Source organism: Sphaerodactylus townsendi, linkage group LG15, assembly GCF_021028975.2.
Source record: "Sphaerodactylus townsendi isolate TG3544 linkage group LG15, MPM_Stown_v2.3, whole genome shotgun sequence".
Classification (NCBI taxonomy): domain Eukaryota; kingdom Metazoa; phylum Chordata; class Lepidosauria; order Squamata; family Sphaerodactylidae; genus Sphaerodactylus; species Sphaerodactylus townsendi.
The window spans coordinates 9,719,183-9,745,281 of NC_059439.1; the positions used below are offsets into that span (position 1 = coordinate 9,719,183).

Consider the following 26,099-nt stretch of genomic DNA (forward strand, 5'->3'; position numbering starts at 1 on the left):
CAGGTTTGGTGGGGTTTGGTTCAGGGGGTCCAAAGTTATGGACTCCCAAAGGGAGTGCCCCAACCCCCATTGTTTCCAATAGGAGCTAATAGAAGATCGGGGCTACACTTTGAGGGTTCATAACTTTGGACCCCCTGAACCAAACCTCACCAAACCTGGGTGGTATCATCAAGAGAGTCTCCTAAAGATATCCTGAAAGTTTGGTGCTGCTAGCTTAACAATTACACCCATGACAGCAGGCACCCCACCCCCCCAATTTCCCCAGATTCTTCTTTTAAATCCACTCCCTTCGGCATGGATTTAAAGGGAGAATCTGAGGTCCCCAGTTTACACATTGAAAGTGATGATGTTTCAGGGTGGGGGATAATCCACCCCAAAACAGCATCACTTTCAATGTTTTCTTAACTGGGGACCCCAGATTCTCCCTTTAAGGTGGATTTAAAAGGAGAATCTGGGCTCCCTAGTTTAAACACCATTGAAAGTGATGCTGTTTGGGGGTGGATTCCAGCATCACAGTGTCCGCCCATGGGGGGGAGGTGCAAAACTCAGATTTTGCACCGGGCTCCATTTTTCCTAGCTACGCCTCTGCCAGGAGGGGAGGGCAGAAGGGACTTCTGGCTGCCGGCTGGCAGCCCAGCCGGTGGAGGGGGGGGGCAGGGCAGGGGAATCTGCTGTCCCTGGCCTCAGAGAGCTGCTTTTATAACTACTGAGACCAGGGCAGGCCTTAGGGAGGTGTGGCCACACCCTCAGGGGCAGGTGGGGGTGTGGCCCTGCCCCTGAACCCACCCCATAAAAAATCTATACCTGCATCACTGATTCATCCAAAACATCCTTCCGATGGCTCAGAGGTACAGCCTAAGGATCACAGTGGCAGGTCCAAAAGCAAAAACATTCCATGTTGTTTTTAACTCATTTATACTGTTCCTTTCCTTTAATGGTACAATTTTATGAGCCAAAGCATTGAGCCTTCCCCCCTCCCTCCCCGTTTTAATGTTGTGAAATGCCGCCAGGCTCTTTGGATGAGTGGTGACTCAAAAATTCAAACACGCAAGCAAATGAATAATCTGTCCTCCAGCTAGACACAAAATAGCCTGCCCTTTTGATTCTCCATGTTGTTTCCCCCCCTCCTCCATCCCAGTCAGAGAATTTATTTCTTCTCTTGAAGACCTTGAGAACTGAGACCCTGAAGTATCAGGTCAGATCCACAGAACTGGCAAACCTATCCCAGGAGGAGAAAAGCAAATTACCCACATGATCTTCAAGTGATAATCTAACATCAAGTAATAATTTAGCCTTGGGCAACTGCTAGGAAGCAGTGAGTAGGTGGGTACTTCCACCAAGTATCTGCCTGGCCCACATACCATCAAGGCCTCCCCTCCATGTCCCCTCTCACCTCCTGGTGGTTCCTCTTGAGAAAAGCCAGTTCTTCCTGGAGATTGTCCACTTGCACCTGCAGACTGCCTTGGCTCGCGTTGAGTTCCTCCAGCGCCTTGCGCAGGTTGCCAAGGTCCCTTTCCACAGACAGGTGCATGGCCAACTCTGATTCAAACCTATTAGGAGGGGACACAAAGCAGTCTGGACAGAGCATGTTCTCAAAGTTCTCAAAAGACCACAAAACCAGGTGGTATGCAAGGTGAAGACTGGGGCCCAGATTAAAGCGGTAGTTTTAATGGCATCCTGGGATGCAGGATATAGGCCAGGGGTGGCCAACCTATGGTGCTCCAGATGTTCATGGACTACAATTCCCAATTGGCCATGCTGGAGGGGGCTGATGGGAATTGTAGTCCATGAACATCTGGAGCACCATAGATTGGCCACCCCTAATATAGGCCCTTGGGCAGGAACTATAATGCCATAGAATCCACCCTCTGAAGCTGCCATTTTCTCCAAGGAAATTGATCTCCAGGGAAGATCAGTTGTAATTCAGTTGTAGTCTGGAGATCAGTTGTAATTCCAGGAGATCTCAAGTCCCCACCTGGAGGCTGGCAACCCTAAGCCAGCTCCAGACAGGGGAAAGTGGGGACAACAGGGGAAGCAGAACCAGATCTGGAGGGAGAATGAGAATCCCCCTCCCACCTTTATTTGTTCTCACAGGTTCCCCTCATGAAATATTATGTTTTTAATCAAAAGTGGGGAGGGCTATGACAAAAGGGCCTTACTTCACTCTGAAATCATCAGCAGCCATTTTGGCATTATCGATCTGTAGGAGCAGCTCAGCATTTCTCAGGGTCTCTTCTTCGATCTGCAGAGAGAGAGAAAAGAGGTCAGTTTGTCTCAACGTTGCTACTCCACAGGACAACAGACTGGCCAAGTGGTAGGGATGCCAGCCTCCAGGTGGGATCTGGGGATCCCCTGGAATCACAACTCATTCCCGACTACAGAGGTCATCTCCCCTGGATAAAATGGCAGCTTTGGAAGGTGGCGTCTGCAGGATTGTGTTCCACTGAGGTCTCCGTCCTCCCCGGGCTCCATCCCCAAATCTCCAGGAGTTTCCCAACCTGGATCTGGCAATCCTATCCACGCCCTGTACTCCTGCCCACCCCCGTCATGCCCCAGAATGCCCCCGCACCGGTGCACTCCCGGTGTGTCACACGCCCCCCCCTCCCCCTTGGCACTACGCCTCTGATCCTATCCCCCCCCCCTGCCAAGGGGGATCTGGCAATCCTACCAAGAGGATTTGGAGGTTGCTGATCTGGAAGATTCTCTTAGCAAATTTGTATGCCAGCAGCACAAGGCAAAAAAGTACCAAATAAGTACTGGTAAAAAGTACCAAAAAAGTACTGGTAAAAAAGTACCAAATAATCACCCGAAGAACCAATTGTATGAAGAATAAGCCATCTTTAGAGTTATCTTCAGCTGGAGAAGTTCAGTTTTGTCATGGGGATGGTTCCCATAACAGATGCACACATACAAATACATACAAACACAACCTGATACATGATCATTGATTTGCATCTTCACAAATAGAAGTTCAAGTTGTTAAAAAAATAAAATAAATTCAGTAATGTAAAATTCGACTGAGAGTCACTGCCAGATGTTATCACAGAAACTGTCTTGTAACCTTGTGGCTCACTATAGAACCTTACCTAGGCTACAATAAAAAAAGCACAAATATATAAACTATATACTCTATTTTTTAAAAATGTCAGAGCCTTTACTGGCATAATATATACTCAACAGTCTGCGTGGAAGAGACTACAGGCAGCCTGGCTTAGATGGGACTTATAACAAACACAAGAATCTGCTGTTAATTATCTGAAGAAGACTAGCATCCCCTAAAGAACACATGGAAGATGGAACATATGTGCTAATGAAGTGGTTTTGTATCACAAAACGGGCATAAAACTGGGGTGCTCATCTTTGAATTTAATATTATGGACTGTTGTTGAATGGTGGACATTGAGACTGCCACCTAGAGGACTTTGAGAATTGCACAATGTACTTGGATATGGTGCTCTGTTGGAGACTCTTGAGCAGGGGTCCCCAAACTACGGCCCGGGGGCCAAATGTGGCCCCCTGAAGGCATTTATCCGGCCCGCCAGGCATGGCAGCGATGGCTCCATTCATGTGCAGTGGGGGCTCGAGGGAGAGGAGGAACTGGCCCCAACGGCTGTTGATTGCAGTTACATGATGGCACCCCCAAATCTCCATGCATTTTCTGACCCAGAGTTGGAAACCTTACATGTGGCAACGCCAGCTCCGCCCTTCCCTCTCGGCTACTCCATGTGTTGCTCTCAGGCTTTCTGTTCCGCCCACTCCCATTGGCATCAGCCAGGCTGGCTAATCGGCTGGCTGCTAGGAGGAAAGAACCCAGGAAGATACCTGATCCTGGGTTAGATGGAATGCTTCATTGGGAAAGTTCTGCTTTTTTTTTTACAGGGGAAGGTATTCCACAGCCTCCCCAACAATATTTGGAGCCCACCCTGTACTTGACATACTTTGGTCACTGTTCTAAAAATAGACCATGACAGAAAGGCTGAAAGGTGAAATCAAACATTTTACAATCATTTGTGCATAGGAATTTGTTCATAGTTTTTTTTAGTCCGGCCCTCCAACAGTCTGAGGGACAGTGAACTGGCCCCCTGTTTAAAAAGTTTGGGGACCCCTGCTCTTGAGTCATAACTATTTTGCAGTTTCTGCATTTTAGCAGACACGCTTGCACAGAAGTATTAAAAACATATAGCACTTCTGCACTTTATATATTTGTGTACACAATTGTAATTTTTTGGCTGTAGCCCAAGTGTGGTTTTCTTTTTGTTAGGTTTGGTTTTTACAGTGTATACTATTCCATGATATATGTACTGTATCCAGTGTATACTATACCAAATATTTAAGGATGCTAGAATCACCAGGAAGTGAAGGCAATGGCAGTCAAAGATGTTTGTGGGTGCTGACAGTCGTCTTAGAGAAGCTTGTATATTTGTGACATGTTAAGATCTTGTGTCTGGGCTGTTTCCTAATAGAGGTCTTGTGATGGCCGGCATTTGGGCTCTGAAAACTGCATGGATTATTAATTGTCATGAAAGTTATCAATAATGTCAAGTTGTTTGTTTTCAGTTATGCAGTTTATAGGGTTGCCAGCATCCAAGTGGAAAAGGATATATTTTTTTTGAAAATTACAAGTAGCTTACATTCCATTTACTTTGTAATGTTATCATATTGTTTCTGAAATGTGTTTTGACAATAATCATTTCTTAATATTACACAGGATAATGGGCCACTGTGAAGGTTTCATGAAATCATTCAACAACCGGGGAATGGCAGCCCAAGTACATATAGGCCCCTTCCGCACATGCAGAATAATGCACTTTCAATCCACTTTCAATGCACTTTGAAGCTGTGCAGAATAGCAAGATCCACTTTCAAACAATTATGAAAGTGGATTGAATGTGCATTATTCTGCATGTGCAGAAGGGGCCATTGTTTGTGTTAATTTGTTGCTGTGAGCCCTTTGCAGAGGAATCATTGTGTAAATTATCACACAATAATAATAAACCTGTGTACATATTGTTTATGTTGTTAAGTTTAACACAGTATAAAACCTTACTGTAATTGATTAAGTGTTTATTGAATATTAGAGATACTGGAACGAGAGTATTATTAGCCATATAGGTGCTTGCTTGAATTGCTAACCTTTCAGCAACCTACCCCACATTCATTATGTTTGGTTAGCATCCAAGTGGAGACTGTTGATCCCCAGGAGTTACTACTGATCTCCAGACTACAGAGATCGATTCCTGATTTCCCCTGGTGAAAATGACTAGGGCATCATATCCCACTGAGGTCTCTCCCCACCCCACCCCACCCCACCCCTTCCCCCACCATACCCTCTCCATGCTTTAACCCAAAATTGTCAAGAATTTCCCAACCCAGAGTCGGCAACCTTATAATGCAGAGCCTTTGTTATAACTAGGGTTGTCAATAGATGGTACCGCTCAGTGGTGGGATTCAGCAGGTTTGCACCACTTCAGCAGAACCGGTTGTTAAAATGGTGCTTGTAAGCAATCAGTTGTTAAATTATTTGAATCCCACCACTGGTACCGCTCTTACAATAGATCTCTAGACAACCTAGATCAGTTCCCCTGGAGAAAATGGCTACTCTGGAGGGCAGGTTCTATGACATTATACCCGACTGAAATCCCTCCCCTCCCCAATCCCCGCCCTCCTCAGGCTCCAGCCTCAAAACTTCCAGGTATTTCCAACCCAGAGTTGGCAACACTATTTATACCAGCTGCTTTTTTACCTCTTGCCCTAAAAGTTAATATGGTTGGCTCACTGATTATAAAAGGTTGCTGACCCTGATCCTAAATCTTCCCAAGGAGAGTCGGTGTGGTGTAGTGGTTAAGAGCAGTGGACTCTAATCTAGAGTTTTTGGGGTTTGATTCCCCAGTCTTCCATATGAGCAGCGGACTCTTGTCTGATGAACTGGATATGTTTCCCTGCTCCTACACAGGAAGTCTCCTGGGTGACTTTGGGCTAGTCACAGTTCAGAACTTTCTCAGCCCCACCAATATCACAAGGTGCTTGTTGTGAGGAGGGGAAGGGGAAGGAGTTTGTAAGTCACTGTGAGCCTCCTTACAGGAGAGAAAGGTGGGGTATAAATCCAAACTTTTCTTTTTGTTTATTAAGCTGCTTTGTGCAACCCTACATTTTATCTCCATCTGCGGACCTAACAGGAATTCAGTGGGATGGAATGGAACAGTGAAATGCCTCATGATGAATAAATACATCCAGCTTTGGGACGGGCAGCTATGTTGGTCTTCAGGAAAGAGCATGATTTGAGTCCCGTATCGCCTTAGAGACAAACAGCAGGGTATAAGAGTGAAAGCACCCTTCCTCAGATACCTGATGATGAGTAATTCAGATTACCTGAGCCCTCAGTTCAGTGATAGTACTGAAATATCCAGTCAGGTCGGGAGTCCCAGTTGATGCTCGCTTTGCATATGTTTCCTGGATGCACTGTTCCAGTTTTCTGTTAGATTCTTCCAGAGATTTCACCTGATACAGAAACGAGAAAGCTAAATTGAGTGAGGTGATCAGATGAAGGGAGGATGGCCTGAAACTGCAAAGGTCTTCTTTTGCAGAAGGATTGTTAAATATGACTGTTAGAGAGGGCAGCTGGGTGCTTTTGGAGAATACCCACTGCATTTGTGCCTTTTCAAACAGCCAGAGATGGGAGCTGCCAGCGAATTGTGGTTACTAACAAAGTTGGAGGCTTTAGTTAAAATTTGGATGAGAAACCACCAGACAATACCAGGGTCATGATGAAGAGGCAGGCAATAACAAACCACCTTTATTGGTCTCTTCCTTTGAAAACCCTACCCAGGTCACCCTAAGTAAACTGTGACTTGACATTTCACACACAACAAGGCTAAGAGATGAATTGATCATCTGGCACCCAGAGCATAATCCACTGGAAAGTTCTCCAGCACCCCTCTGAGTTAGTTATGCTGATGTTAATTAACTAGTCGTATGGCTTGGGAGAGATCCTGAAAAGAATTCAGATTAATGTCACAAATGACATGAGCAAGGTACTTCTGAGCATGTCAAGAATGCTTGCACCTCATCACTGAGCATCTTGTCCCCACATTTAACATGCAGAGTTCCCAACTCAGAGCCAACTTGCAACATCTCTCATTAAAATTAAGCATTTCTCATTTCTTTTCATCCCATTCTGAGATGACACAGACTGAACCTTTTTTTAATAGGAAAAATAAACTTAAAAATCTATAACTACTGGTGGTTCTGCTACACCCCCAATAAACCAGTGCAGGGATTCAAACACGGCTGTACCTGATCTCTTTCAGTGCTGGGTCACAGTATTCAGTCACTCACCCTTTCCAGGTAGGCAGCGAGGCGGTCATTCAAATCCTGCATGGTGTCTTTTTCATTAATATCCAGAATGCTGGTCTCTTGCCCATAACGCTTTATCAGCCCATCCTTAGCACGAGGTAAGAAGCTACTGGCCATCCTGCTCCCCCCAAAGATATTCAACAATTGCTGAGATCCAGCTAAAGCAAGCAAACTTCCTTCTCTGGGTCCCCGGAAACCTCCCGAGAAGGTCTGGCTACTGCTTGAGAAACTAGTCATGGTTCGTGTAGCAGAAGGCAATGCAGAAAGGGAAGTCAGCCGTAAAAACACTGAGGAGTTCCCTTATATAGGTGAGCTATGGGGCAGGACGAACTCTGGCCCTCTCCCCACCAAACCATCTTGTTCTCCATATGAACAGACAACCAGAAAGGCATTTGTTTTGGAAACCAAGCTCAAAATAATTTTTTTCTCCACCCCCCACCCCCAATTGCAAGGCCATTGCAACATCCAGATTTGGACTGCGGGCAGTTTGTCAGTGTCAGATGGATGCCCAGATAACCCTGAAGAAATGTCCTGTGTACCATTTCCCCACCCATGCAATCTCCAGGTCATTCCAGGAATGCAGATACACAGCTGATTTGAACTTGTGAGAAGAACAGACTGAAGGCAACAACTTGAAGAGAATCAAGGCACTTAGGAGTATCCCTGTTCTAAACTAGGGTGCCAGCTTTGGGTTGAGAAATACATGGAGATTTTGGGGGTAGAGCCTGAGGAAGGCGGGGTTAGAGAGGTGGGGTTAGACTTCAATGCCATAGGGTCCATCTTCCAAAATAGCCATTTTCTCCAGGTGTACTCATCAGTTGTAATATGGGAGATCTCCAGCCACTGCCTGGAGACTGGCAACCCTACCAGCCACAGCCTGGCAACCCTATGCTAAACAGAACTATTAAGGTGTATCTTCATATATTCATTAAGCAGCCTGAATAGCCTAATTTGACCACAAATCATGGAGGACTTGGGAGCTAAGCAGGGTCACCCACAGCTAGTTCTTGAATGGGAGACCACCTAGAAAGACCGGGATTGCTGCATGGTGAAAGGCAACAGCAAAAGAACATTGCATTGAAACCCTCATAGCTGGGGTCATCATCATGAAGAAGAAGAAGAAGAAGAAGAAGAAGAAGAAGAAGAAGAAGAAGAAGAAGAAGAAGAAGAAGAAGAAGAAGAAGAAGAAGAAGAAGAAGAAGAAGAAGGAGGAGGAGGAGGAGGAGGAGGAGGAGGAGGAGGAGGTTAGATTTATATGCCATTTTTCTCTCCTGTAAGGATACTCAAGGTGACTTACAAGCTCCTTCCCTTCCTTTCCCCACAACAAGCACCTTGTGAGACAGGTGAGGCTGAGAGAGTTCTGAGCAAACTGTGACTGGCCCAAGGTCACCCACCAGGACTGCAGGCTGTAGCTCATTGTTGGTACATTCTTCTGTTGCTGTATTACACTTTTACCCCTCCAAGAATTTTGTTCCCCTTTTGTTGGTGCCATTCACTATTGATATAGATTTACTAATGTAGCATTGCAGAACTTTTGAACAAAATGTGCAACCAGGCTCAAAATATGCAGTTGCGGGTGTGTGTGTGTGTGTGTGTGTGTGTGTGTGTGTGTGTGTGTGTGTGTGTGTGTGTGTGTGTGTGTGTGTGTGTGTGTGTGTGAACCCTTGTGTAGTTCCAAAATTCAGATCATGAAAAAGTTGTATTATGAAGGCTTAACTATATATATTGAAGCCATCAATTGCTGTTGTGAGGATTTTCTCTCATTCTGGAAAAGCTGCTAAACATCATGGAATGTGAATAAGCAACCAGACATGTGGGTTGTTATATTTTTGTCTCAATGTAAATAACTAACTAAATACATAAATGAATACATGTATATATTTTCTCTCTCGTTTTTAATCTCTATTCAGTTGCTGGATTTTCAGTCTTTTCTTTTATATATATTTTTAAAGAAAGATTTTTTTTAAAAAAAATAATGGATGCCTTCCTAAATTCAGATGGATGGAATAAAAATAAGAGAGACAGAAATAAAACAAAGAGAAAAGAGGCTGTTTCCTTCCATTATACGTGTTTCCCTTCTGGTTCATTGAAGCTCTAATAAGATACTGTTTCTTCTAGGGTCTGCAACCTGCGGCTCTCCAGATGTTCATGGACTACAGTTCCCATCAGCCCCTGCCACCATGGCCAATTGGGAATTGTAGTCCATGAACATGTGGAGAGCCGCAGGTTGCAGACCTCTATTCTAGACTTTTTGTCGGAAACTCCAACCCAACTACTTCTGAAGTGACCAAACCCTCAGGCTTGAGAATAATTAAGATACAAGCCAGAACAAACCCAGGCCCACCAAGTGAGCTTTGCTCCAGTTTTACAACATGCTCGAGGTCAGAGGCAACTGGGCCACAGGATGGAACTGTACATGAAGTTTCATAATGACTCAGAAGGTGTCCCAGAAGTCATTCTTCAGCTCTAACCCCCACCCCCCTGATCTCTGGCTGCAAGACATTCCAGATACTGAGGTTATGATGAAGAGGGGAAAGGAAGAACCTTGAAGATAAGCCGGTTAGAAGGAGTTTTTTGCCTTGAGGCAGTTCCAGAGCAAGGAGACAAGATATAATAGGGACTTGCTGCCTTTGTATTTAACTACCTTCCAGGACATCCCTCCAGTATAGCAGCAGTTCTCAAAGTGCAGGGCAGCCCCCTACCAAAGACATACGGTATCTGAAAGCAGAGGTGTGAATTCCCAGGAATGTCAATGCTGATGGTCCCTCCCTTCACTCACAAACCCAAGGTGGGATGGATTTTATATTCCATAGCATCTGGATCCTCCCTGATGTTTGCCTGGATATTAAGCAGTGGAAACTCACAACAAAACCCATGTTTTCTTTAATGTTCAACACAAGGGAGTAGTTCAGTATTTAATTGAACAGAGTCTTCCAGCCTAAAGAGTCAGCAGATGTTCTCACCAAACTAACAATTTCCAGTAGGCATTCTTATGCATAAAATTCCCACTTTTGATCCATTACTGCGCTTATATTACAGGCTTGGAGAGGGTTTAACTATTCTATACATGTAGTAAGACTTGCTTGCTTCCTCATTGTTTAGCATCCAGCTGGTAAAGGCAAATATTTTGCATTTACACTCTGAAGGTAAGTAGTGCTAGGGATGGGAATTAAATTCTCATCTGCATTGAGCCTACATTCCCTTTGGGTTGGATTCTCAGTTATGCATGCAATTTCCCCTCTTCGGCAGTCACCCCGCCTTCAGATCAGAGAATCCTCATGGTTTCCAAAAGCTCCAGAGGTGCAACTTTTCATCTCCCTTCACAGGGAAAAAAGGGTGGAAGGCAACCCCCCCCCCAAATGGAGGTTGTACAGAAACAGCAAGGAAGCATCAGGAGGGCAAAATGGCAGCTCAGCTCAACTAGGGATACTTCACAGGAGGAGAAATCTTTGGGTAAACAAAAAAAGTGGGGAAGCTCTACTGCAAATCAAACTGCTACAGGGTAAGTAGTACATGCATAAAAATATATCCAGCAGCTCAAAGGTAAAGCTTGTACCTATGATCTCAAATGCAAGTATTGTTTTTCCCCAGTATCTTTGGATGACAAAGCAACTCCACCGTATGTCAGAGTTTTCTTTTGCTTCAAAGTGCTTTGATTGTATCTTCTGCATAGCAGGGGACTGGATGATGGCCCTTGTAGTCTCTTCCAAATATATGATTCTAATGATAATAAAACCACTTTCAACACAAATTATTAGGAGCATTACAATTCTTGGAGGGAGGGGAGGGAAGGGAGATTTGATTAGGACTCTAATACCAAGAGCACTGAGTCAGAAGTATCCTTGCCAACTGCCTGAAGGTAAAATAATGTTCCATCCCTTGAACAGAAGTTTAATAAGATGTGATTTAGCAGGTGATGTTATTTACCCTCATAATATGAAATAATCCAGTGACCTATTTCCATGCATTGAGAAACACATTAGTTAAAAGGATCGAACGTTTTTCTTCAGGCCTGTTGATTACCCTATCCTTATATTACATTTCACTCCCATTTCTTTTCTAATATTACTGAGATGATCCTCATTACAAAGGAATATCTAACAAAGTTTAGATCACGTATCTGTCAGGTTGTCAAAATTAGATAGAAGCAGTTCAAAAGTTTATTTCAACTCGTAAGATCAGGGGAAACTGTGCTGTTAAATTGCAACTATTTAAACCAGAAGGGAAGGTCACGTAATTTTAGTAGCCAATTATTGACACCAGTCTTGTTGACCCCGTTTCTCACAATGTTTTGTTACATCCTGGAGATGAGAAGAACTGGCGGAACTTACTGAGCCAATTCAACAAGAAACAACTGGGAACATTCTTGAGGAGCTGACACCATTTTGTTAACATTATGCAAAAAGATAATATGGAGCTTGATTTTCCAGGCCAGTATTGTTTACTTAAAACAGGGGTGCCAAACGTGGCCTGGGGGGGTAGATCTGGCTTCTTGAGTGGGCTTCTCATGCTAGCGAGTCAGCTGGAGAATAACCCTCCCTTGCTCCCAACCAGGAGCCCCTGAAAGGGGGTTACTTCAGCTGGTCTGTGAGCCTGATAAGCCCCCTAAAGACAGCTCACCAGTCTGGCTACCCTTCCAGTGTCATTCTGGGGCCAGATGAAGTTACCACATCCCCCCGCCCCGCCAGGGCCCAACCTGACCAAAACACATTTATGTCATATCCAGCCCTCATAACAAATGAGTTCAACACCTGTAATTTAAAAAATTTGTACAGTGCCTTCCCATCTATCTTAAGAGTCCCTACAGCAGCAAAGAACCAAAACACCTTATTCATTCACTTCTTTTATACTCTACCTTTCTCCTCAGTGCGGACCCAACACAGAAGGGACACAATATCATTCTTTCCTTCTCTGTTGTATCCTCACAATCACCCTGTGAGGTAGGTTAGGCTGAGAGTTTGTGACTGCCCCAAGATCGCCCGGCAAGCTTGCATGGCAGAGAGGGGCTCTGAACCCGGGTCTCCTAGGTCCTGTTCTGATACTTTAACCACTGGACAAAACTACATCTCACAATGTTAAAATGTTAAAATACAGATACATATAAAAAGACTTGAAAATTTTTAAAAATACATTTTATTGAAACAAATCAAATAAAAGCAAGGCTCTAAAACAAAATTGCTAAAAGATCTAAATATACTAAACAGAGATGAAGATGGAGGAGAGCCAATGGGAGTTTGTGATGGAACACTAAACAAAGCAAAAAAGTCTTCACATGCTGGTGGAAGAGAGTGATGGAGGAAGACAAACAACTCGGGGGGTGGGGGGTAGAAAAAGAAGAGGAGGAATTTGAATTTTTACCCCGTTCAATTTGGGTGCTTTTCATTGCCCATGTGAGCTTCTTAAAGCGCCTAGAGAAGACCAATACCTTGGTTTTTTCATAATTAATTGTCAGTCTGTTGGATTCACAGTAATTCACACAGCGCTTCATTAAGCGTCTGAGGCCAATCTTACTCCTATGCATTTACCCCATCTCCCCAATTTAATTAAAGTACACTACTTGTTGGACAATCCTGATCCTTCTCTCTGTATGATAGTGGCAGACTTTCTCTTGGAAATTACTAAACGCCAGTAGATTTCCGTCGACCTAACATTTATTTCCTGTATTGTATATGCTTTTTAATCCGTTTTTTAATATTGTTGTACTGTTGTCTATGCCGATAAAGGCTTGCTTGTAAATTTATTTATTTATTTATTTATTTATTATTCGATTTATAGGCCGCCCCATCCTCGAAGGGAGACTCAAAGCAGCTGACAAACTCTTTTCCCCTTCCCCTCCCCACAACAGACACATTGTGAGGCAGGTGGGGCTGAGAGAATTCTGAGAGAACTGTGACAGGCCCAAGGCCACCCAGCAGTCTTCATGTGGAGGAGTGCAGGAGTGGGAAACAAACCTGGTCCTCAGGGTAGAGTCTACCACTCTTCACCACTACACCATGCGGCTTTGAAGCATGACCTCTGGAGATGACCAGAATGATCAAGTGAGCTCATACAGTGAACTTATACATAGAGGGGAGCTCATATACCCTTAAGGTATACTCAAGGGGCCAGTGTGTTGCAATGGTTAAGAGTGGTGGACTCTAATTTGCTGAAATGGGTTTGAACACTCAGGAGAGTTACAACCTTGAGGAAGAGGACCCAAAATCAAAACATCTGAAAGGCCTTGAAGTACAGGGATTCTCTTTCTTGAGTCAAGAACAGGATTTCGATCCAAAAACTGTTGACATCACCATGTGCCGAAATGATATCTTGAACGGCATCTTGAACATGTTCAGTATATTTTCCCTGAGCAATTGCTGCATGAGATAAACATGAGTTAAATTGCACTGCAAACCACATTGAGGCTAACAGGGTTGCCAACTCCGCCTTAAGAAATGATTGGTGATTTGGGGAAAATGTGTAAGAAAGGCAGAGTTTGGGGAGGGAAGGAAGGAAGTTCAGCAGGCTTGCAACACCATACAATCCATCCTCCAAATTTCCTCCATGGCAATTGCTGTAACCTGGAAAGAAACTGTGGCCGTTTCCGCACGGGCATTAAATGGCGGCCTGGAGACGGCCGTCTCCAGGCCGCCTCCAGGCCGCCATTCGCACAGGGGGCGCTGCTGCATCGCAGCCGCGCCGCCCTCGCTGGGGGGTGGGGGGGGGGGTGCCGATGGGGGGGGGGGGCGGTGGGCGGGGGGGGGGAGGAGGGGGGGTGGGGGGGGGCGGCGGGGGGGGGTGGTGGGGGTGGGGGGGGGTGGGGGGGGGGGAGGGGGGGGGGGGGGGCGGTGGGGGGGGGGGGGGAGGGGGGAGGTGGGGGGGGGGATGGGGAGGGCGGGGGGGGGGGGGGGGGGGGGGGGGGGGAGTGGGGTGGGGTGGGCGGGGGGGGGTGGGGGGGGGGGGGCAGGGGGGGTGGAGGGGGGGCGGGGGGTGGGGGGGGGGGGGGGTGGGGGGAGGGGGGGCGTGGGGGAGGAGGGGGGTGGGGAGGGGGGGGGGTGGGGGGGGGGGGGGGTGGGGGGGGGGGGGGGTGGGGGGGGGGGGGGGTGGGGGGGGGGGGGGGTGGGGGGGGGGGGGGGTGGGGGGGGGGGGGGGTGGGGGGGGGGGGGGGTGGGGGGGGGGGGGGGTGGGGGGGGGGGGGGGTGGGGGGGGGGGGGGGTGGGGGGGGGGGGGGGTGGGGGGGGGGGGGGGTGGGGGGGGGGGGGGGTGGGGGGGGGGGGGGGTGGGGGGGGGGGGGGGTGGGGGGGGGGGGGGGTGGGGGGGGGGGGGGGTGGGGGGGGGGGGGGGTGGGGGGGGGGGGGGGTGGGGGGGGGGGGGGGTGGGGGGGGGGGGGGGTGGGGGGGGGGGGGGGTGGGGGGGGGGGGGGGTGGGGGGGGGGGGGGGTGGGGGGGGGGGGGGGTGGGGGGGGGGGGGGGTGGGGGGGGGGGGGGGTGGGGGGGGGGGGGGGTGGGGGGGGGGGGGGGTGGGGGGGGGGGGGGGTGGGGGGGGGGGGGGGTGGGGGGGGGGGGGGGTGGGGGGGGGGGGGGGTGGGGGGGGGGGGGGGTGGGGGGGGGGGGGGGTGGGGGGGGGGGGGGGTGGGGGGGGGGGGGGGTGGGGGGGGGGGGGGGTGGGGGGGGGGGGGGGTGGGGGGGGGGGGGGGTGGGGGGGGGGGGGGGTGGGGGGGGGGGGGGGTGGGGGGGGGGGGGGGTGGGGGGGGGGGGGGGTGGGGGGGGGGGGGGGTGGGGGGGGGGGGGGGTGGGGGGGGGGGGGGGTGGGGGGGGGGGGGGGTGGGGGGGGGGGGGGGTGGGGGGGGGGGGGGGTGGGGGGGGGGGGGGGTGGGGGGGGGGGGGGGTGGGGGGGGGGGGGGGTGGGGGGGGGGGGGGGTGGGGGGGGGGGGGGGTGGGGGGGGGGGGGGGTGGGGGGGGGGGGGGGTGGGGGGGGGGGGGGGTGGGGGGGGGGGGGGGTGGGGGGGGGGGGGGGTGGGGGGGGGGGGGGGTGGGGGGGGGGGGGGGTGGGGGGGGGGGGGGGTGGGGGGGGGGGGGGGTGGGGGGGGGGGGGGGTGGGGGGGGGGGGGGGTGGGGGGGGGGGGGGGTGGGGGGGGGGGGGGGTGGGGGGGGGGGGGGGTGGGGGGGGGGGGGGGTGGGGGGGGGGGGGGGTGGGGGGGGGGGGGGGTGGGGGGGGGGGGGGGTGGGGGGGGGGGGGGGTGGGGGGGGGGGGGGGTGGGGGGGGGGGGGGGTGGGGGGGGGGGGGGGTGGGGGGGGGGGGGGGTGGGGGGGGGGGGGGGTGGGGGGGGGGGGGGGTGGGGGGGGGGGGGGGTGGGGGGGGGGGGGGGTGGGGGGGGGGGGGGGTGGGGGGGGGGGGGGGTGGGGGGGGGGGGGGGTGGGGGGGGGGGGGGGTGGGGGGGGGGGGGGGTGGGGGGGGGGGGGGGTGGGGGGGGGGGGGGGTGGGGGGGGGGGGGGGTGGGGGGGGGGGGGGGTGGGGGGGGGGGGGGGTGGGGGGGGGGGGGGGTGGGGGGGGGGGGGGGTGGGGGGGGGGGGGGGTGGGGGGGGGGGGGGGTGGGGGGGGGGGGGGGTGGGGGGGGGGGGGGGTGGGGGGGGGGGGGGGTGGGGGGGGGGGGGGGTGGGGGGGGGGGGGGGTGGGGGGGGGGGGGGGTGGGGGGGGGGGGGGGTGGGGGGGGGGGGGGGTGGGGGGGGGGGGGGGTGGGGGGGGGGGGGGGTGGGGGGGGGGGGGGGTGGGGGGGGGGGGGGGTGGGGGGGGGGGGGGGTGGGGGGGGGGGGGGGTGGGGGGGGGGGGGGGTGGGGGGGGGGGGGGGTGGGGGGGGGGGGGGGTGGGGGGGGGGGGGGGTGGGGGGGGGGGGGGGTGGGGGGGGGGGGGGGTGGGGGGGGGGGGGGGTGGGGGGGGGGGGGGGTGGGGGGGGGGGGGGGTGGGGGGGGGGGGGGGTGGGGGGGGGGGGGGGTGGGGGGGGGGGGGGGTGGGGGGGGGGGGGGGTGGGGGGGGGGGGGGGTGGGGGGGGGGGGGGGTGGGGGGGGGGGGGGGTGGGGGGGGGGGGGGGTGGGGGGGGGGGGGGGTGGGGGGGGGGGGGGGTGGGGGGGGGGGGGGGTGGGGGGGGGGGGGGGTGGGGGGGGGGGGGGGTGGGGGGGGGGGGGGGTGGGGGGGGGGGGGGGTGGGGGGGGGGGGGGGTGGGGGGGGGGGGGGGTGGGGGGGGGGGGGGGTGGGGGGGGGGGGGGGTGGGGGGGGGGGGGGGTGGGGGGGGGGGGGGGTGGGGGGGGGGGGGGGTGGGGGGGGGGGGGGGTGGGGGGGGGGGGGGGTGGGGGGGGGGGGGGGTGGGGGGGGGGGGGGGTGGGGGGGGGGGGGGGTGGGGGGGGGGGGGGGTGGGGGGGGGGGGGGGTGGGGGGGGGGGGGGGTGGGGGGGGGGGGGGGTGGGGGGGGGGGGGGGTGGGGGGGGGGGGGGGTGGGGGGGGGGGGGGGGGGGGGGGGGGGGGGGTGGGGGGGGGGGGGGGGGGGGGGGGTGGGAGGGGGGGGGGTGGGGGGGGGGGGGGCGGGCGGGTGGGGGGGGGGGGCGCGGCGGCGGGGGGGGGGGGGGGTGGGGGGGGGGGGGGAGGGGCGGGGGGGGGGGGGGGGGGGGGGGGGGGGGGGGGGGGGGGGGGGGGGGGGGGGGGGGGGAGGGGGGGGGGGGGGGCAAGGCCAGGCGGCTGACCCGTTCATCAACACCATTGAATCCTTTACATTCTTCAGATGAAGCAGAGCTGCCAAGCCCCCAGCTGGGGTAGGAATCCTTGGCTCCCATTGCCATTGGGGGGACCCAACACTGGCTCCTGCACCACTTCTGGTAAAAAAAAGCTACAACAACAACCAGAAGTGAAATAGAGTACCACAGCCACCATTTTGGAGTTGGCCCAGCCCTCCCCAATCCATGGTGGCACCCAGAAACTGTTCTCAAACTTCCTGAAAAGTTCACGAGCTCAACAACTTTGGCACCGCCTAGAATCAAGGGTGTAATGAGCAAGGGCCAGCGGGGCGCTTACCCTGGGCACCAAGTGGCTACGGGTGCCCTGGACACTGCTACCCACACTCTGCTGTCATTGCAAAAAACCCGGCAATTCCTTTAAAATTCAAGTTACATTCCTTCCAGTCATCCGAGTGGGGGCCAGGCCGGCAAGACAATGGGGGTGGAGACAAGGCCAGAGAGGGCAGACTCCTTCTCTGGCCTTGTCTCCGCCCCCAGTGTCTTGCAAGCCTCGGCACTGTGGCACCCGGACAGCTGAAAGGAAAGTAAGCTGAAGGAACTGTTCCTATAAATTTTTCCGCTTACTTTCCTTATAGCCATCTGAGTGCCATGATGCCAAGGCTGGCAAGACAGTGGAAGTGGAGACAAGGTCAGGGAGGCCTCGCACCTTCCCTGGCTGCTCCCAGTGTCTTGTTGATTTCAGTGCTGCTCGGACTACTAGAAGGAAAGGAAGTTTAATTTTTAAGGGAGCATTTTTGGCAGGGGCAACAGGGAAATATCATGACAAAACATCAATGGAGCCAGCTCCCCCCCCCAAAAAAACAATTTCACTTCTTGCCCTGGGCACTGTTTTCACTAGCTAAGCCCCTGACTAGAATACAGCATGCATGAGACCATGTGACTACCGGAAGGGCAGGTGAAGCAAAGGGGAAGAAGAGTTTGGATTTATAGCCCACCTTTCTATCCTGTAAGGAGTCTCAAAGCAGCTTTCAAACTCCTTACCTTTCCTCTCCCCACAACAGACATGAACTGCACCCACGTGAGAAGAGAATAACTGTAAGGAACTTGCAAAGTCCAGGCCAAAAGTAACATTTGAGTTCTTTATTGATCAGGCAATCTAAGTCAATCACAAGCAATGCGGGAACTGGCCTCCCAACGTTCAAGCAGCCACTTTTACAGGCTCCCCTCCCAGTTCCCGCCAAAGTTAGATAAACACACCTGTAGTTCCCATCCGAAAACTACATTGTAACAGTTTCACACAGACAGGCAGAAGAAACAGAAGATACAAGAGATGGAACTACAGATACTGAAAACACTCCCCCAATTCTGGGCTGCACGCCAACCTTGGCAGAGGCAACCTTCCAAGGTTAAGCAGCACCCTTACAATAACCAAACCAAGGCTGCAGAAGTGTTCCTCCCATTGGGCAAAGTGGGCAGATGCCCAGGGCACCCCCTTGTGTGGGCGCCAAAAATGCAGGTTCGTTTGTGGTTTTTTTCTATTTTCAGTGTTTTTTCCGTTTTTGGCCTGCAGGGGGCGCGGTTTTTTGGCTAGCAGCACCAAAATTTCAGAGATGTTTCGGGAGACTCTCCTGATGATACCACCCAGGTTTGGTGAAGTTTGATTCAGGGGGTCTAAAGTTACGGACCCCAAAGGGGGTGCCCGCATCTCCCATTGTTTCCAATAAGAGCTAATAGTAGATGGGGCTACCCTTTTGAGGATCCATAACCTTGGACTCCCTGAACCAAATTTCACTAAACTTAGGTGGTATCATCAGGATAGTCTCCTGCTGATACCACCCAGGTTTTGGGAGGTTTGGTTCAGGGGGTCAAAAGTTATGGGCTCCCAAAGTGGGCGTCCCATCCCCCATTGTTTCCAATGGGAACTAATAGGAGATGGGGGCTACACTTTTGAGGGTCCAAAGTTATGGACCCTGAACCAAACTTTACCAAACCTGGGTGGTATCATCAGTAGGGTATCATGAAGATACTCTGAAATTTTGGTGATGCTATCTTAATAATTGCATTCCTGACAGCAGGCACACCCTAAATTTCCCCAGATTCTCGTTTTAAATCCCCCCTTCCTGCCAATGCTTGTTTTCTTTCTTTCTTTTATTCTCTCAATGCCTAATAGTTATTATTATTATTAAATCCACCCCCTTTGGCATGGATTTAAAGGGCGAATCTGAGGTCCCCAGTTTAAACATTGAAAGTGATGCTGTTTCAGGGTGGAGGAGAGTCCTCCCAAAATAGCATCCCTTTCAATGTTGTTTAAACTGGGGACCCCAGATTCTCCCTTTAAGGTGGATTTAAAAGGAGAATCTGGGCTCCCTAGTTTACACCATTGAAAATTATGCTGTTTGGGGGTGGATTCCAGCATCATTTGTTTAAACTAGGGAGCCCAGATTCTCCTTTTACATCCACCTTCAAGGGAGAATCTGCGGTTCCCTGTTTAAATCACATTGAAAGTGATGCTGTTTCCCCCAATTGGGGGGACTGGATACAACACCATAAAATGTTTTCATAGCAGTAATAAAACATTTTGAAAGCATTTTGAAAATGTATTGTCAAAGGCTTTCACGGCCAGAATCACTGGGGTGCTGTGTGGTTTCCGGGGTGTATGGCCGTGTTCTGGCAGCATTCTCTCCTGATGTTTCGCCTGCATCTTTGGCTGGCATCTTCAGAGGATCTGATGTAGGAAAGGAAAGCAAGTGGAGTATATATACCTGTGAGTAAAGGTCAACAGGTGAGAGCATCTGAATAGGAGTGGCCTGGCAAGTGAGTAACAATGAAGTGTAGCATGTGAGTAACAAAAGAGATAGCAGAGATAACATTTTGAAAATGTTTCCAAAAAAATTATTTCTGCTGTGTGGCATGGCCCATTGCTGTGTTCAGATTTGTGAGTTGGGGCATGTTCTATAATGTGATGGTGACTTTGAAATGACCTGGTGGGAAAAAAATCATTGTTTGGTCACAGTGTGGAAGGGTGGTCGCCCGTGGGGGGGGGGGGGGATTCAAACTCAGGTTTTGCCCAGGGCTCCAGTTTGCCTCGGTAAGCCACTGCAAGGCTGTATCTTGCTGTCTGTAGCAGGAGATACGGACATATAAGCATTACTGCCAGGCCGCCCCGTCCTTAAAAAAAGATTAACAGAAATTCTTGTGTTAGCTGAAACCTCCATAACAGGGGTATGCAACCTGTGGCTCCAGAGCTGCATGCGGCTCTTTCAGCCTTATACTGAGGCTCCACTTGGCCTGGAGGTCGGAGGGTAGCATGGGCGTGTCCCTCCAGCCCTCCAGAGCAGCGCTGGAAGGAAAGGTGAGTTGAGGGGCCGCTTTTCTCGTCCCCTCCACTCACCTCTCCTTCCAGCACTGCTCTGGCGGGCTGTAGGGACATGCCCACGCTATCCTCCAACCCCAGGAGGTCGGAGGGTAGCGTGGGTGTGTCCCTGCAAAGCAGCCACCATCCCCCCTCTGCTATCCCCACAGCCGCCATCCCCCCTCTGCCCCATGGAGCAGGTGACTGCCTGCTCCATCGGGCAGAGGGGGTTTCCCTGCCTTCCGCAGCACGAGAGGCAGTGGCACTGGGCAGGCCGCAGACGCCATCCCCCCTGTGCCCCACAGCGCAGGCGACTGCCTGTTCCGTCAGGCAGAGGTGGTTTCCCTGCCCGGTGCCTCCGCCTCCCAGCGCTGGAAGGAAAGGGGAGTGGAGGGGCTGAACCAGAGGTGGCTCCATAGATCTTTGGGGCTGTGGAAAACGGGTCCAAATGGCTCTTCGGGAGGTAAAGGTTGCTGACCCCTGCTCTAGAATGTGAAGGTTAACTAGAAGACAGACCCAGTTCCATGAAAATGGGACTGAGAGCAACTTGCTCATGCTTTGGAGAAAACCACATTTAAAAAGTATGAGCAAATTGTTCTCAGTTTAGTTATCCAATTATCCCATCAATCCCACACTCTCAACCACTACGCAACCCTGGCCCCTTCCGCACGTGCAGAATAATGCACATTCAATCCACTTTCACAATTGTTTGAAAGTGGATTTTGCTATTCTGCACAGTAAAATCCAGCTTCAATGTGCACTGAAAGTGGGTTATTCTGCATGTGCGGAAGGGGTCAGTCTGGCTCTCCCTATTTGCAAACATTCTCAGATGCGAACATTTACTTGGGAAATCAAATCATTTAAAACACAAAACTGCTAGCAGTATTGGTCATCATTACTACTATGCCACAAAATGCCGTATATATGTATGTTTGTATGTGTGAATACACACCCACATGTCATTCCATATATATATATAGTTAACCACATGTGTTGTGTGTATGTGTACACACACACACATGTATGTATGTGTGTCTATATACATCATTTCATATGTTTTATGTTATATAATAAACTAATTTTACAGCTCATCTGCATTTTTAATTGTTTTGTGGTTTTGTTGATTGTATTTCAATGTTTGAAGCCTAAAAATATAATAAAAATATAATACATATATGAATGTAATTAAAATAAATATAATAAAATTAGACAGATGTGCCTCTGGACCCAAACAAAGTACATTCCCTTATCACTTCATTAATTGCACTCAGCCCACTTTCACGCTTTTGGCAGTACATGTGACGTTTTCAAACCCGTGACTTTTCTTTATCAGTGTATTACGTATGAACGAGTTACCAGAGCACGCCTCTATTTGCAATGACTCCTCGTTAATACGCATGCGCCGTGCTCATTTCCCAGTCCCTTTTTTCTTCTTAGTTGAACATCTCCAAGCGCGCTAGCGCCCCCTGGTGCTGCAGGAGGAGATGCGGTATCAACAGGATGATAAGCAAAAGAGACAAAGGTTTCTTGGCACGCCCGTTTCTCTCCAGCCAATCCCCTTCCTCAATTTCTACCCCGTGATGCAATCACAAACAAGGTCACCCTTGTTTGCCTGCATCAAAACCACGCAAGCGCATCGGTTGCCTTCAAATCGGGACGCGAGAGTGACGCGCAGCCTTCCGCTCCGCCTCCTCCGTCACTGTCCTCGCCTCCTTTTTTCCCTCAGCCAATCTCTTCTCTCGCCTCCCTGTGCGCGTTGACGTCATAAAAGCGGTTTCGCTATATAAACCGACGCCCGTCTGGCCGCGCCCTTCCTGCCGTCTTTCCCTTTTTTTGCCGTCCCCGCAGAGGCTGAAGCGTTCTTTCGCCGCCGTCCTCGCCGCTGCCGTCGACCCTGCTGCTGCCGCCTTCGACACAGGAAGAAGGGAAGCGAAGCGCGTCGTATGTCCGCTATCCAGAACCTCCACTCCTTCGGTGAGGAGGGGCCGGCCGCCTCCGAAAAAGGCGGGAGGGTGAAAGGAGACCAGGCCAAAGATGGCGCAGGGAGGGGGATGAGGAGAAAGGGGTGGGGCTGCGGCCTTCCAACGTTGAGTAAGAGGCGGGGTCTTACTCTGCTTTGGAAATTCTAAAGGGGCGGGGTCTGAGTTTCCGCGCGGGACGTTTCCTGGAGGTTGAGTGGAGCGATGGTTAGTGTGGGGGAGGGGAGGGAATTGGTACGGTGTAGACGCCGTGGAGAGGCCTACAAATCGGAGTGGTAGAAAATTGCCCAGCGCAAAGTGCAGGATTGGGAGGGTGTGGAAGTAAACAGAAGCCCAACAGGAGAAACCAAATAGGCCTAATCCGGCTTCGGCGGCATAGTTTTCTCCATTTCCCCCCCCCTTCTTCCCCTGGTTTCACTTCCCTTCGGTGACGCAGTTACTCATTCCTAGTTGTTGCGTCATCCCTCGCAGAGGCGTGACTTGGGGACAGAGCGGCGCTTATTGTCACGTGGGGGGGGGGCCGATGGAGAGATGGCGGGTTCTGGGTCTGGCCCGGGAGGAGAGCGGGAAAGCTGCGCGGAGCTCGAGTGGGTTAGGGAAGGGCTTCGTATTTGAAGTCCCCTTTTTGAGCCTTGTGGGGAGGAGTTGGGGAGAAGAATTGTGTTTCGTCTGGTCCACATTTTATTCATTTGTTGGTGTTCCAGGCTGACCTTCCCCAAAGGCCTGAAGGCAGCCTACAAGGAAGAATAACGTGAGAGGCAATGTCACAATAAAACCTGTAAAATTCTAATAATACCTCAATTTAAATTTGAGGTTGAAGTAATTAACTTGATATTGTCTTTATCAGTCATGGGGGGAGGGGATCACAGACACACACAGATTAGGGTTGCCAACTCCAAGATTAGAAATACCTAGGAACATGAAGGTGGAGCCTAGAAGAGTGGGGAGGGAGCTCAGTATGGTTTAATTCAGTCTCTCTCCTGAAGCAGTCGTCTTCTCCAGTGGTGTCATGAGTGTTTCAAATAAGTACAGTTTCAAACAAGTTTTATGTAGTCTGGAGAGCAATTATAATTCATGGAGATCTTCAGCCCCCCACTTGGAGGTTGGCATCACTAACATGGGGATGGTCAGACTTATGAGAGCCTTCATATAAAGCAGCGTGTGAGCTTAATTGGAAAGCTGCCATGCAGATTTCTCTCTCCCCTAGGAGGATGTGATCTGTTTCTTTGTCCAGTGTGGCAAGGACAAGAGCAGCCCACTGTCCCACCAGTGGGAGAGATTGGTGGAGCCAGATGTCCACCTCGTTCACAGTTGAGTTCTGTCCACTTAAACATGGTTCTTTTTCAGACCCCTTTGCTGATGCAAGTAAGGGTGATGACTTACTTCCTGCTGGAACTGAAGACTACATCCATATAAGGATCCAGCAGAGGAACGGCAGAAAAACCCTCACCACTGTCCAGGGCATTGCCGATGATTATGATAAAAAGAAATTGGTGAAGGCCTTCAAGAAGGTGAGTGGAGTTGAGAAGGGCAATAGGCCTTGGAGAGGGTCGAATCTAGCATGGAGAGCAGCCAGTAGTCTGCAGCGTGAAGGTGATCTTTCTTTGGCTGTCTGTGCATTGGGGATTTGTGACCAGTATGTTACTGAAAAGTCTTTTGATCTTGAGAGGGTTGCAACACCTCAAAGCTGAAAAGCTTGTGTCGTTCTTTCCCTTGTAGAAGTTTGCCTGTAATGGTACTGTGATTGAGCACCCAGAGTATGGAGAAGTGATTCAGCTTCAGGGGGACCAGCGTAAGAACATATGTCAGTTCCTTGTTGAGGTAAAGAGCACTTTAAATCCACAGTTCCTTGAATCAGTACTGTTTTCTTTTGTATTTCAAAGGGGGGGTGGTGGATCTTGGATAACTGCAACCAAACTAAAGCCACTTTTAAGGCTTATTATAAGGCTTATTTTGTTATTATGAGGCTTATCAAAGCTACAATTCTTGGTCACCGTGAGAGATGAGTGCCTATTGTCTGTTCTATGTTTTTGGATTTGTTTTGTGAAACCTTGTTCTTCTCCTTCTTTGTAGATTGGACTGGCTAAAGATGACCAGCTGAAGGTTCATGGGTTTTAAGTATCCGTGGGCCACTGAAATCTCAAGGGAGGAGGCTTCCCTGCGATGAGAGAACTTTGTGTCCCATGTCACTAGTTTAAAAACAAGCCAGCTTGCATAATGTAATCACATCAGGTTTCCTTTTAGTCTAGACTAGCGTAACTCAGCAATGTAATAAACTGACAAAGAGCCCATGTTGTCTCGTCTCGCTGTCCCTCATTTAAACAAGGCTCCCATCATGGCGGTGTCAAGGCAGAAGCTTATTCTACATGAAAAATTCCCAATAAGGCAAAGGATGTCCTGGCTGTTTCAGGAGCTGCCCCAGACATTCCAACCCCTCCTTATTTCATAGCAACCAGGGTGGTTATCTTGAGAGTTCTGTCATTGTCCTTGGTGAACTGTGACACTTAATGGCAGAGGCCACTGGGTCCGAACTATACCACCTGATAGCCGCATCAAGCCATTGGGGATGTAGAAACCAAAGCCCCCTTTATGCAGAGAGAGATCGGCATTGAAGTGGCCAAACCCAAAGACACAGCAGTTAGCAGGCTTGGGATCTGTGGCTTGGAGTTGGAGATGAGGGGGGTGCTTTAAACTAGCGTGTCACCGCAGAGTGCTGCTTCGGCAACTAACGATGCTGTGAAGCAACAGTTCTTGGTTTGAATCCTGATGTTCTGTGTAATGTATTTAAACACTTATTTAAATAAAAATGATTTTCAGAAACTCCTGGCTTTTGCTTTCAGTCCCTTGTTTAAGGGGTACTTTTTATAGTTAATTGGTCAGCTGAGATAGCGGTTTCATGAGGGAAGAAGTCCCCCTAACTTCTTTAATAAAGGATGGCCTTGTTGCAGAGAGCATAAAACCACCTGAGAAAATTTTTTGCAAGCAACTGCTTTTTAACTGTATTATGAAATATAGTTCATATATTTTATCTCCGCTGTGTTAGCATTCTTAGTGTTCCAGATGTAGCTACGACAGCATGGTGTGGTTAAGAGCAGGTGAACTCTAATCTGGGGAACTGAGTTTGATTCCCCAGTCTTCCACATGAGTGGCAGACTCTTATTTGGTTAACTGGGTTTGTTGCCACATGAAGCCTGCTGGATAACTTTGGGCTAGACACAGTTCTCTCATAACTCTCACTCAGCCCCACCTACCATACAAGGTGTCTGTTGTGAGGAGAGGAAGAGAAAGGAGTTTGTAAGCCACCTTAGGTCTCCTTACAAGAGAGAAGTGTGGGGTATAAATCCAAACTCTTCTTAAAAGCACCTACCTGGAAGGAAACTTGAATAAAAAACAGCAATGCTTGGTGTACATCTGTAGTTCACTATCCTATTTCACATTTTGTACAACCAATCCTGGTAGCCTGTTAGTCCTACAACTGAGCTAAAAAAGTTGGAGATACCCTGTTGCCCCAGCCTTGAAATACCAAGGGTTACTGTATATGAACATGGAAGTTCCATTTACTCATACCTAGCAGTCATTGATGAGCCTATTGTGTGGATTTATTTAGTCTTTGTACTAGATTAGTAGCAAATGCCATACATTAGTAACACTTGGCTCCATTTGCTTGCAAATCTTCTGCATTGGAAGGCAAGAGAATATAACCTCTGGTTAAAAG

The 26,099-nt window shown here is 51.2% G+C and overlaps 2 protein-coding genes across 3 annotated transcripts in view; one reads left to right on the top strand and one right to left on the bottom strand.

Annotated features, from left to right (window-relative positions):
- Positions 1 to 7,485, bottom strand: part of LOC125444605 (keratin, type I cytoskeletal 47 kDa-like) — a 37,764-nt gene extending 30,279 nt beyond the window's left edge. Inside the window, exons 1-4 of one of the 2 annotated variants that reach the window (XM_048517109.1) lie at positions 7,336 to 7,485; positions 6,370 to 6,498; positions 2,160 to 2,242; positions 1,394 to 1,550 (exon numbers count right to left, since the gene is read on the bottom strand). In XM_048517109.1, coding sequence (XP_048373066.1) covers positions 1,394 to 1,550; positions 2,160 to 2,242; positions 6,370 to 6,498; positions 7,336 to 7,470 — 504 coding nt within the window. In that variant the 5' untranslated portion in view covers positions 7,471 to 7,485. The remainder of the gene's footprint in view (positions 1 to 1,393; positions 1,551 to 2,159; positions 2,243 to 6,369; positions 6,499 to 7,335) is intronic. The other variant, XM_048517108.1, reaches the window with a different exon arrangement.
- A 14,712-nt stretch (positions 7,486 to 22,197) lies between these two features.
- Positions 22,198 to 24,675, top strand: EIF1 (eukaryotic translation initiation factor 1). The gene is made up of 4 exons (XM_048517111.1): positions 22,198 to 22,379; positions 23,732 to 23,895; positions 24,104 to 24,205; positions 24,458 to 24,675. The coding sequence occupies exons 1-4, from the start codon at positions 22,349 to 22,351 to the stop codon at positions 24,500 to 24,502; spliced, it is 342 nt and encodes a 113-aa protein (XP_048373068.1). The 5' UTR covers positions 22,198 to 22,348; the 3' UTR covers positions 24,503 to 24,675.
- Positions 24,676 to 26,099: the final 1,424 nt, after the last annotated feature.